At 36.6% G+C, this 12,774-nt stretch overlaps 1 protein-coding gene across 10 annotated transcripts in view; it reads left to right on the top strand.

Annotated features, from left to right (window-relative positions):
• The window catches only part of NEK1 (NIMA related kinase 1), a 39,613-nt gene that overhangs the window by 16,135 nt on the left and 10,704 nt on the right, over positions 1 to 12,774 (top strand). For 9 of the 10 annotated variants that reach the window (XM_044430900.1, XM_044430901.1, XM_044430903.1 and 6 more), the window contains 9 exons: positions 2,759 to 2,861; positions 5,612 to 5,695; positions 6,107 to 6,190; positions 7,126 to 7,203; positions 8,134 to 8,229; positions 9,218 to 9,370; positions 9,988 to 10,050; positions 10,134 to 10,365; positions 11,729 to 11,881. In XM_044430900.1, coding sequence (XP_044286835.1) covers positions 2,759 to 2,861; positions 5,612 to 5,695; positions 6,107 to 6,190; positions 7,126 to 7,203; positions 8,134 to 8,229; positions 9,218 to 9,370; positions 9,988 to 10,050; positions 10,134 to 10,365; positions 11,729 to 11,881 — 1,046 coding nt within the window. The remainder of the gene's footprint in view (positions 1 to 2,758; positions 2,862 to 5,611; positions 5,696 to 6,106; positions 6,191 to 7,125; positions 7,204 to 8,133; positions 8,230 to 9,217; positions 9,371 to 9,987; positions 10,051 to 10,133; positions 10,366 to 11,728; positions 11,882 to 12,774) is intronic. The other variant, XM_044430898.1, reaches the window with a different exon arrangement.

Here is a 12,774-nt window from a genome sequence, read left to right as displayed (position 1 = left end):
ATTAGCAAGATAGTAAGCATGGCAAGAATCATAAAAACATAAGGAATTTAAAACTTCAGCAAATAGAAAAAAGTAGGAAAGCAGCATTAAAATACTGTAATCAGAGATTAAGTTCTCATAAAATGAAAAAAAAAATTACCTGGCACTGAAAAGACATTGTATTAAATGCCAAGCTAGCCTCCCTGTTCAAGAGAATTCTAGAGACAGGGCATCACAGATTATGCCTGTTCCCTTGTCTGTACCTTTCTCACCTCTTAGGGCAAGGGGGGCTAGAGAAGAGCGTATGAAAATGAATGAAGCATACAGGCAAATTGATGTATGAGTAGCTGAGCCTTGTGATCAGCTGATCCTTAGGAACATAGCTCTACCAGCAAACTGGACAATGGGAATTCAAAAAACGCAAAGAATCCTACCCATCATCCTCATGACCTATAAAGTTGTTGAAGACCCTCATCTGTGAGCTGGCAATCTTGGGATTCAGTGTTCAAGGTCTTATTTATGACAAAACAAAAATACTAATACAGGTTAAAGAGACCAAAGCACTCAAGATAACTCTTTTAGTATTAAAGCTTATTTTTAGTGGGTAAAATCCAACAGTATTTATCTGCCAACGCAATGGACACCCTTGGCAGAATAGATCACTAGCTATTTGAGTAACCAGCATGCCCGAGTATTACAGTTCTTTAACACTCATTCCTGTTCCAGTATTGTTTCTGCTAGGAGAAGGGTGAAGTTAGTCTTCACTTAATGAAGCACCTAATTTGTTTATATTTTATCCACTAAAATATATTCAATGGACACAACTACATTATTGCCATCTGATCTCTAGAGTTCCCATAATCAATGGGTCCTATGTACTTCACACATGGTACAAGTGGGGTTGATTCTTTACCAGTCTAGGGTTCTGCTTGTGCAATATAGTAAGCAACAGAAATTAGCAGATGATATTTTGTAGAATTTGAATTTAAGCTCTTATTTTATATGGACAGTGAGACATTGCTGCTTTCTAATCCCTAAGACCTTTCTTCTTACATATGTATTGCTAATAGAACATTATAATAGATGTCTACCTTTAAAGGGAGAGAAAGAGCTTGCATTATTAAATAGTCACACCTTGGTTCTATTCTAATTTGATTTTAACTTGATTTCAATAGGGAAGATATTTACATGCTTACATTGCAACATGAAAGCTTCACAGATGCTAGTTCTGTATGGCAATTTTTTCTTCTGAGAGTTCAAGCAAGGATTCATCTCACTGCTTTTATTAGGAATGCAATACAAATTACATGTATCCCCTGTTGACAGTACTGTTCTGTACCTTTTCCAGCTTCTAAATAATCTTCATGGGTAACTTCACATAAAATATAGCCTATAATAGTCTAATATATTTCTAAATTAAATGCATGCAGCATTGACCTGTAACTCTGTATGTGAAAATGCTAAACACACGAGAAGAGGAAAAGCTCTAGCCTCACATTCACTGTACTCTGTTCATAAGAAGGCAACTTTCTGAAGGAGAGCACCTCCTGGATTCATAGAGGCTCCACTGACTGAGAGCCAGCGTGGTGTAGCGGTTAAGAGTGCAGGGCTAGGACTCGGGTGATCTGGGTTCTAGTCCCTGCTCAGCCATGGAGCCAAGTGGATGGCTTAGGGCAAGTCACAGACTCTCCGCCCAATCTGTCTCACAGGGTTGCTGCCGTAGGAATAAGATCAAGAGCAGTAGGAAGAGAAAAGGAAAAAGGTGGGATATAAATCAAATAAATTGCAGAAGCTGGTTTTACAACATTCTTAATCATATGGAGAGTCACCATGAAGCTCCCTCCTCAGACTGTTGCCTTGCACAAGAAGAGAGTGACAAATGTGAGGAGAGAGAGAGCACGTGTGTAGATGGCATATCTCTTGCAATTTTGTTTGTCAGCAGATCAGTTTGATAGATTCCATTATTTCAAGCAGGCATGTTTCAAACAAGGTATAGATTCTTTGAAATAATGTGTACATTTGGCCATCATGGTAAGCTGTGGATAAGCAAAAATTGGAGTGAAAGCTTCTGAACTCATTTCAGAATGAGGAAGTATGTTAGCCCAAGCCTTGTTGTGGCTTATTCACAGGATACTAAATGTAACTATGGTTAAGTGTGACAACACAACATTGTCAGTTTTTTCCTAGTGCTACAAACACAGTGGCCAGAAGTGAGCCTTAGAAATAGTGCTAATACTTTTTCAGCAAACTCAAGTCATCTGCTTATAAATTTTGAAGGTTACTCAGTAACCAGAAATTCTACTTTGTAGAGAACAAAAGATAATTATTATGGACCCAGAACAATTGTGTGATAGCAGTATATCTGCCACCAACATTTGGGACACAGAGCAATATTTGGGTGCCAAGCTATGGTTTGCTTGTGTTGAGATTTGGTTTTGAATATAAATTGAGCCACCATTTGAAACCTGTAAGCAGTTGTAGTGGTACTAAAGTTGAGAGTGGCAGGAAGGAAACAAATGTGGAATGAAAAAAAAGAGTTATGGCCATTATCTAGTTAAAAAAAAAAATCTAAATGATTTAAGCGCTAAATGATATTGCTCCTGTTCTGCTTGCATACATTTATTCCAATGTTTAAACTGGAATCCATTTTTTTCCCATTTTAAACTGTCTCAAAGCAGTTTAAAATCATGGTGTATTTCTTACTACTGTTGATTTTTTTGCCCTTCATTAATGCTTATAGGGATGTAAGTGAATTAAACTCTTGCAATGCTTTACTCAGGCAAAAAGGATGGGTAGCTGCAGAAAGAGCTAAACAAGTTGAGGAATTCTGGCAACGGAAGCAAGAAGCCATGCAAAACAAAGCTCGTGCTGAAGGACACATGGTATGAATTTTGACATTCCTATTGTCCAAGTGCTTGAATTGTCTTTAATAGTTCAGTACTATAAACTTGTAAAATGTATTAACAACTTTGGAACAAGTCAATATTATTTTTTAAATCTTGGAATTTTATTCCATGAAAAAGAAGAAAGTGACTTGTGTTCTACTTATTCTTAGGAAATTTTATTTCCAATATGTCTTTTGCCTTTTTTGTTTTATTGTGGCTGGTGGTCTGAGCTTTTGAGGTGGCTGTTTAGCTGCAACTATCAAAATGCAAAGAAGTACCTTTTTAGCTGCAATCTTGTATACACCCAGCAAGGAAGTATTTTCTTTCAACTCAGATTCAAATTTATCTATTCGTATATAGTCATCAAATCACCACAAAAGAAATGTTTTTCAAAAAAATACTATCAATTCAACGATAATATGCATACATAAAGATAAATCCAGATAGAACAAGCTGATTCTTTGGCTAAAGGTTGTGTTAATAAACTTCAAGCTGTGATTCATTTGCATGACAGGTTTTCTGAACCAGGCCATTGTCTTTCTCTCTAGTATATACCATGAATAATTCTTGTGCTGTGGTATTTTTATTACTTATGGATAAAGACCAGTATCTAAACAAAGAAATTGAATTAAAGACACTTGCAAGTTCTCAGCTTAACTGTTTAAGCAAACAGTTTTGAAGCAAAACTTAAACACTTTGAAAGTTGTTGACTTCTAGAAAGAAGTGTCTTTTGATATAATGGAAGTGGTTTCTCTGTTGCACATCTTTTCCATGTTACAAATATAGGTTTCTGTTATATGCTTTATAGTGTATGCTGGCAGATAAGTAGTGCACTCATAGTAAATGTGTCTGCAGCAAAAATAAGGACTGGTCCAATGTATCTGAAGGTCAGGGGTCAGGGCTGGTTTCCACAAAAAGATGCCAGTATGCCAATAAAATACATGAATTTTATGTATTTTTATGTACCTCTGTATACATAAAGCAGCCCTCTGCTTTCTGAAAATGACCTTCAACATGTGAGATAAATCAAGGAGATGGCAATCATCTGACTGTTTGCATGTGTTCAAAATCCTTCTGTGTATGAAGAAGAAAAAGTAATGCTGTATTTTCAATATAGGAGGAGCAACTACAGTGGTATATCTAGCTGTCATCTGAACTTCTGTTGCTTTTCTTATGTGAAGAGACTTTGTGTCCATTCCTTCTGCTCTGATAGTGAAAGCTGTGCTATGTGTGTCAGGCTTATCGAGGTTAGCTGGCATTGTATCCATGTGAGTGGAAGGACGTTCACACAATCAATTTTTCTCAGTTTCTGTTTCTCCTGTGCACAACCCAAAAACTGTCTCCAGAGGGTGTGGGAGCTCCAGACCAGTTGGGGCTGACATGTGAGGGGAGGGACGTGCTCAGAATGAAGTGGAGGAATCCTTTGCCTGTCACTAGATCCCTCATCTGATTTTGAATGATTTCTTCCTGACACTGCATTCCCATATGACACAGGTGCTACAGGAAGGATTCCTCATCCTCTGGAGAATGTTTTAGGAATGAGGGGAAGAGAAATATTGGGTGTGTGAGCTGTCTTCCACTCAAAGAATCATTGAATGCAGACAACTCACTGCCATGGGGCAAGTAAATGCATATTACTTTCCTTCACTGTAGAGGAGGTGGTTACATTAATGTAGTCTTAAAATGCTACTGCAAGTAAATTAGTATGAAAGATGTGAGCAGTCTGATGACTTTGATACATTTTCATTTATTCATGACTTGCAGATAAGCTGCTGATATCAATTTGTGCATACAGCACAGGTCTTGTACTATTTTTGGCAACACAGCTCTGTGTACTACAGTGAGCCACGTTGAGGAAATTCTTGAATATTTTGAAACATAATCAAGTTTGGATGCTGAAATGGATATAAAAAACCTATCCTTGTGAACTTTGCCTCTCATTGCATGCAGCGAGAGGTTTAGCTTTATTTTACAGCCTACTTAAGAATGGGGAAAATAACTTTTCTTAGTTTATCTATATTGTTGATGGACTCTTGACTTCAATCTTATATCCCAACAAGTTGGGCTCAGAATTTGCTCTGATAACAAAGCATATTTGACTGACTACAGAGCAAATTGTCCTATTGCAAGATCAAAATTTATACTGCCTCCTACAAAAAGGAAACCTCTCCGAGTATTACCACCTATTTGTGGTATTGGTAAGAATTTGCCTGTTTAAGCAATAAATTAGCTTTTCAGAATTCTCAAGTGCACTGCATGAAATGTATATAAACACTTAGGTTGCATAGCATTAAGCTTTAAAACTATGAGCTGAATGTATCTCATCACAGTAAACTATACTTATGAGAAGATTTCAGAGTATGTCTTCAATAGACTCTTACATGGGAAAAAATAACAATGAAATGTTATTTTGATATAAACCAAGTTCTTACACTTTTATTAAATATGCAATTCTAAAGTAATCATCAGTTGTGGACTCATGGTAATAAATTTCCAACTGTGTATCTCATTCAGTATAAAAATAGTACAGAAAGCTTTATTCCCAGGAAATTTTGGAATCCTAAAGTTATGACTAAAAGATTAGACACACAGAAGCAAGAAAAAGGAACAAACCTGGGTAATTAGATATTTAAGAATGCATTTTCACTTTGAGTTATCTATTCCTTTATGATGACCAAATGCTGATAAAGTTAGATAATGTGATGGCCCCAGCTATTCTTGAATTTAATACATTAAATGGTGAACAGGATACACTGCAAAACCCGACAGCTATCTATGGAGGCAGGCCTATTTCTTCAAGAGGAAGGAAAGCCAGAAACAAGGAGGAAGAGGTATGCTTCCTGCATGTTTGCTGCCTTCATTACACATATGCAACCTCATTTTCTGCATGGATTGTCATCTATAATGAAAGAAAAGGGCTTCTCTTTAAAATTGTAATTAATATCAATCTCCAACTTCTAGAGGAGGCCCCTTGCTGATTTAACATGCTGTTATTTAAGGCTGTCACCAGAAACAATTCATCCTCCCTTAAAACACAATTAGCCATTGTTACCTTTAATAGATGTATCTGTTCCATGCTTCCTAATCTACCAGTGATGGATCAGCAAAACTCACTTAGAAATATATTGGTGCAATTCTTCCATAAGAGAGTTGTCCCACTGATTTACAATAGTATGAAATTTGCACATTTTAAAACTTTCCTCTGACGTAAATGCCTTTTTTCTTTTTTCTTTTTCTTTCAGGAATACTTGGCACGACTAAGACAAATTAGACTTCAAAACTTCAATGAACGCCAGCAAATTAAAGCTAAACTTCGTGGAGAAAAGGCATGTTCCAGAACAAGTAAAAAAATCCTACACCAGTTTTTGGAGACAAAATACATTTAATTTATACATACATAAATACACTTAGTTTATACATTTTCCCCAAAATCACGCTACCCAGATTATCAATTTCAGATTTGCTTTGTCTTTGTGATACCTTAGCTAAGTAATCAACTCCACAGTGGTGGAGTTTGCTCCTGGCAGTAAAAACTTTGCTCCTGGCATTACTAACATACATTCCAGTGTCTTAGGAAGCTGTCTTTCTGGAAGCTGAAGCTGGGAGTTTAGAAAATGTAAGGCATATATTTCTGCTATTGAGCTGTCTTTTAACTTGTATTAAGCCAAGTCTTGCACTAATTATGCAACAACTTGGAAATTTGGGGTGGTATTACCTATTCCTCATAGCTAGGCTGCAAAAACCAGTTTTACCCTGTAGTGTTCAGTCCACATGCCTTCTGCAGAGTTATCTTAGAGTGAGTGTTTCAGTGAATACTGTATACTAAGATGTCTTTTACATCTACCCAAAGATTCCTGTCTCAGTTCTTTTCTGTTTTCAACATGGTAGCAGAGCTCTCACTTTAAAGTGTATAATGCATAAATGTATATTAAAACGTAATGTTAGGAGCTATAGTTATTCTGATAGGGTTACTTTGAACTTAAATAATTGTAATAACTTCTTAAATACTTGTAAATGCTTCTCTGTTTCTGTCACATGCTCATTTGGGATTAAAGTATTGAGATTTCCTGGTAAATCCTCAAAATCAAATGTTTCAGCATTCATCCAACTGTTAGAAGGAGTGTTTAAAATATCATGGATAGTCTCACAGAGTTCCATACAGTAAAAGGATAACAACGATTTAAAATTTGGCTATAGCTACAGTGCTTTCTTCTTCTATTAGCCTGTTAAATTCATAAATTTGACTTTAACTATTTCACAGAGTGAAAGTGGTGGTTCCCCCATACATGAAATTAATGAAGAAGCAGAACTACGGCGCAAAAAAATTGAAGCACTAAAGGTAATCCTGAAGGGGAATGGTGGAGGAAACTTTCTGAGCTGAAAGCAAAGAACTGCATGTGGAAATAAAGCAGCCAGTAGCACTGTTTCATGAACAAATAGTTGAGTAGAGATGGTATGACTGGGCTTTGTGGATTTGTGTGGCGTGTGTGTGTGTGTGAGGGAGAGAGCATAAACCACTGCTTCAGAACGTTTTCTATGAGGAATGTGGCTTTTACATTTACATCTACATCTGTGCATGTATTAATGGATTTCTTATTCAAATTTCAAGACTCTGAGATGACAGTAAAGAAATAATAAATAGAACATAAAATGTAATAATATAAATTTATCATACTTAAAATGTATCCAATCAGATCATACTAAGAATCCTCATAATGATCATTATGTCAGAGAAGATTAAAATTAAAAGGAAAGTTTAGAGTTACACACACAAAGGAGCTGTATGGACCAAGGGAGTGAATTCCACATAAGCACAGCCACTGCTGCGAATGCCCCATTCCTGGTATTTACTAGTCTAATATATCTGAATGACAGCACAGGGACCCAAACCTGATTTCAGTGCCTGGGAAGGCTTGTAAGTATGCAGTTGGCTCTTGCGCTATAATTTCCCATCACTGTCCAACACTTCCATTGCCTAATGATCACATGCTGTATTCCTTACCAAGTGCCGCAGCATCAATGCATAAGCATGATACCTAAGTGTAACTCTAGCCTGTGATGTGACAAGTTTGGAGTGTAATAGTACAGTGTCCTAAAGATCCATAAACAAAATACAAAAATGTTATCTTCCCTTTGGGGTTCTGAGGGTTCAAAAATCTAATACAAAAATATCAGAGAGAATATGTAGAAAATCACATACTTGAAGATCAAGTTGATGATTATGACATTTTTATGGACTTGAAACATCAAAATTTTATCATATTTCCAGGCACAAGCAAATGCACGAGCTGCAGTCTTGAAAGAACAGCTAGAACGAAAGAGAAAAGAAGCTTATGAAAGAGAGAGGAGAGCTTGGGAGGAACATGTAAGCATTTTCTATCCACTTACGGGAGTTCTCCTTCAAGGTTTAAATTGGGAAAATATTGTTTTTAATATTCTCTTAAAAACAGAGAATAACCATATACTGCCATGGCGGTATGGCACCAAAGTAGGCAGATAGCATTACAGTATTCTAGTGTGGAAAATACAATTTATGGGTTCTTTGGCAGGTTCATGCTGTTAGGACCTTAGAAACTCTGGTTGGGAAGACGTTATGTATTGCATTAAAGGTATCTTATTTGACTTAAGCTTCACTTGCGTCAGAGGGTCTTTTGGAGTTTTGGTTCATTCCTGTATCCTTTGGTGGTCCTATACATCCTAACTTATGATTCAGTGCTTGTACTTTGACTTGCTCCTCAGTTTTGTGTTCTTCGTCCTTTAGTCTTGAGAATATTTTTGATACACATTATTTTTTAACTTTTTTTAGGATGAAGTAAAACAGTACTGAATCCAGGCATTTACACTTGTTTGACTTAGGTTATTACCCAGACATTATTTGTGATTGCCTTTAACCCCTTCCCTTTATTATGCAGAGGATTTTTTCCACTTAGTGCTAGGGTATAGAAAAGGCAAGAACCGGCAAGGTTCTCTTCCAAGTAACAAGACAGGCTGGTGTAAAATGAGTAACAGTTCTCTTCTCCTCCAAGCCTCCTTCAATGTGTAGCAAATCCGAGGCGCTGGGCATGGAGATATAGTGGGAGGAATAATTAACTGGACCCTTGGCTTATACCACTCTGATTTATCAATAATAGTTCCAGAAAGCATCCTCCACCTCAGTGGAACAGGGCAACAAATTCTACTTATGTAAAAGTCAAAATAACACCTCTTTAAAAATGAAAACCAGTAGGAAAATTTGGTCAAGCAATCGGTCTGAAGCTTTTCCTTTTAAAAATCTTTTGCAGCTTTCCATTTTTTGCGTTCTCTAATATTCCATTATTGTCACAGGATTTAATAGATTAATATTATACCCACAGTTGGTAGCTAAAGGGATAAAGAATCCCATGGGAGCTGCAGAATTGAGTCCTCCACATAGCAAGCAAGAAGTTGGAGGTTCTCCTACCAGGGTATTGAAGTCCAGCATACCGCACATCATCTCTATGACTTCAGCTTTGAAGGAAGTGGGTGTGGTAGGTACTATATTTGAAAGAAGTAGTTTTAGATGAAAGTTTAACTTTGTTGCCAAGTAAGATACTTCAAATGATTTTTATCTTCTCTTTTTTGTACTTGTCAAGATTTCGTCTTTGCAGAATAAATGCAAAGTTGTTGTTGTTGTTGTTGTTATACTTAATTTATATACCACCCCGCAGCTGAAGCTCTCTGGGTAGGTATCTATTTTTTACCCCGTTCACCATTAAAAAAAAATCTCTAGTGGATTGGATTGGATCTGATCAGTTTGCAAACTTGTATAGTTCCCACTCTTTGTATTCATGTCTGCAATCTGATATTCCCAAGGCTCACATTAAGAGTGAAATAAGTGCATAGGCCAGGGAAGGGGGGAGGGGTCAATTTATAGTTTATATGCTTTTAAACACAGTAATTATTCTTTCTCTGTGAAAAATTAGCATGGACGTTGACTTTCTGTTTCAAAGATTAAAGCTGAAATTCTGCCTCCAAGCAACATGTAAGAGTAATGCCAAAACATTCACTGTACAACTAATAATGGCAACTGTTCTTTTCACACGTGCTCTTATTTCTAGTCACTATTATATTTGACACAATCTCTCTTATTTTCTGGATTTTAAAGGTCGAAAATGCAGCAGTTGCCCAAGAAACCCCAGCAGAAATAAAATCAGACATTGGTGTTCAGGTAAGTTTGATTACATGGTTTTTGCTTTCTTCTTATGCTTCAGAGTTTTACTTTTGTAATTTGTTATTTCTTCCTGCTTCCAGAACAAGCGAGAAATACTCCGCAGACTGAATCAAAACTTTAAAGTACAGGAAGTTGTGAAAGAAAAAAGTGAACCTAAAAGTATCTGTGAGGTAGCTGTCACTGATGAGAATGACCAGCATGAAGGAGAAAAGTGCCCAATTTTAGCTGATCGTAAGAAATGGGAGGCAGGGGAACAACTGGTGGTTCCTCTAGCACGGTTAACAATGGAAGAATCCTTCTCTGGTACAGAAGGTGAGGTACCTTTGTCTAAGCCTGTTTCTCTGTTATTTGTAGAGAACTATCTAGCTGTGTTAACTACATCAGATAATCACCTTGCAACGTATTTCCTCAGACTTGTATGGCTAAGATTTTAGCTCATGTGGCTTGAATATGCCCAGTTTTTGTCCCCTCTGTTTTGAAGCAAGTCTCCATGTATACAAGTTTGCTTCTGTCTATTCGTCCCCACCCCAGCACAGTACTTAGCAACAGTGTGCCACAATCAGGAGTAAACAAAAGGAGGACCTGTCAAAACATTTCATGTTCAATTATTGAATGTATCACAGACCAATGACACCTTTATCTTGTGTGCGGAAGGGAGCCAAAGCAGACCAGTGTGCTCCACTCCCCTTTGCTCTTTCCTTCTAGTGCCCTTTTCCACTGCTGGTTGGAAATCTCTCGAAGTAAAACTCTTTGGGTCTCTGGCATCCTCTTTTAGATAATGCGGGGTTGGCTATTAGATATTGGATTATTAACCTAATAGTAAAAGAGATCACAGTGCTTCAAGCAACACAGTTGAAAGGTTTACTGGAAAAGACTGTTAATATGAACTTCAGAAAGGATACATACAACACAGGGAAAGTATATGACCAATAGAGAGTAAAGCAATGAGGCATAAATACATCCAGCTAACCTATATCCCTGTTTCCTCTAAATCTTAATCAGCAATATTTTACTGTCATAGTTCCAAGTTCTCTTCCTTTCCTGTAGGACTCTAGGCCTCTTTCTATGTTCTTTCTTTTCTGATATTTCCCCTGTATGATTTAATGCTTTCTGCCTCAGTCTTTTATATCTCAAAACAGCCTATTTTCTACCCTCTTCAATAAAAGGTGTGTTTTCTCTCCTGCCATTTTTCCCAGATAGCATCTTTCAGTTGGTTGAGATATACCAAAACGCATTACAAGTTTAAGTTATAGGGAGTTATTAACAACAACTTTTAAAATGTCTCCTTTTCATTACTATTTGACAGCTCTGAGACCGAAAAATAAAGGAGATAGCAATAGTTCTTAAATTCCTATAGTCAACATTTGGCCATCTGGGATTAATTACTTGATATTTTTCCCAAGAACAGTGCAATGGTAGTGAATGATTTTTTAAAATAAAAATTGGAATTGGTTATTTCAATGATTTGTAAATGCATGCACAGACCATTTTGGGTTTTTTCCTGCACACTTTTAAAATAAATGTTAAAATGTTGTCTTTTAAAATATATATTGATAATTGAGGTTCTCCATTCAGAGGTTAGTCTCTTATCTTTGATTGTAAATACAAATCAAAGCCCTTCATTAGAACTCGTTAAAAATAATTTTGTGCTAATGTGTTCAATATTTCCTGACAGCACATACATTAGGAGAGGTTATTAAGCTAGATGTTGCTGAACACCATCGAAAAGTCTGGGGCAAAAGCCCCACTGATTCAGTGCTGAAGATTCTTGGGGAAGCCGAATTACAACTTCAGACTGATCTGCTAGATGACTTAACTATTACTAATGGTAAGAAGTAATTTAAGCCACAAATAAGGTTTAAAATCTATATAGGGTTTTGTATTGCAACATTTTTAATGTATTATGGTTTTAATAGATTAATAATTTTCAGATCTTTGATTTAACAGGAAGATAAACCTTACATTTGCAGGAGGTCTGTTCTCCAAGCAGTAGCAACTCAGATCAAGGCACCTTTGCACCTTGATCCATTGTCTAGTATTTAATTTCTCAGCTCTGCCTAAGACGATGTATTAAATTAAGTTTAAAATCACAAGAAGGAACCACATTTGGTGAAATTGTGAAAAAGAAACTTCCAGTTGTTTTCTGTTGCAATGAAAAATTGAAATACAATTGGAATAGCTAAATCATAATTTTAAGGCATACTTCATTTCACTGAAGTATTTTCAAGAATATTTAATACTGACTTGATTTGTGCATCTTTAAAATTACTGGGTGAAACAAAATCTCTTGATCTACATGGAGCCATCAAAATCTACAAAATGTATAATTGCACTACATTGCAATTTCTTGAGGTTAAAAAGTGATGTAGATAATGACTGAGTTCTCACAGCAAGCTATTGTTGATAATTCTCCACTGTGGGTTGTTGCGTTCTGTCCACTTGGACTGTGTCTTGCAGGGTAGCTTTTCTTTGAGCAACAAGTCACCCTGACAAACAATGATTTATTGTATGGTTTGTTTAATCCATCCATGGGTTGTCATGTTATCTGAACCCAGGTGATTGATCCCATCACAGATTAAGCGAAGTGATGACCAAGCTCTTTCTTTCATGAGAGCATTTTCCCCTGTCTAATACCTGTAGTCTTTCCTTGCCAATTTCCTTCAATGTTTCTGCTCTCAAAGGAAGCACCAAAGTGAAATAGGTAACATATTAGAAAACTGA

The sequence above is a fragment of the Varanus komodoensis genome, unplaced genomic scaffold (genome assembly GCF_004798865.1).
Source record: "Varanus komodoensis strain SLA01 unplaced genomic scaffold, ASM479886v1 scaffold21, whole genome shotgun sequence".
Lineage (NCBI taxonomy): Eukaryota > Metazoa > Chordata > Lepidosauria > Squamata > Varanidae > Varanus > Varanus komodoensis.
Note: the sequence above shows the minus strand (reverse complement) of the source record. Positions and strands in the feature narration are given on the sequence as shown.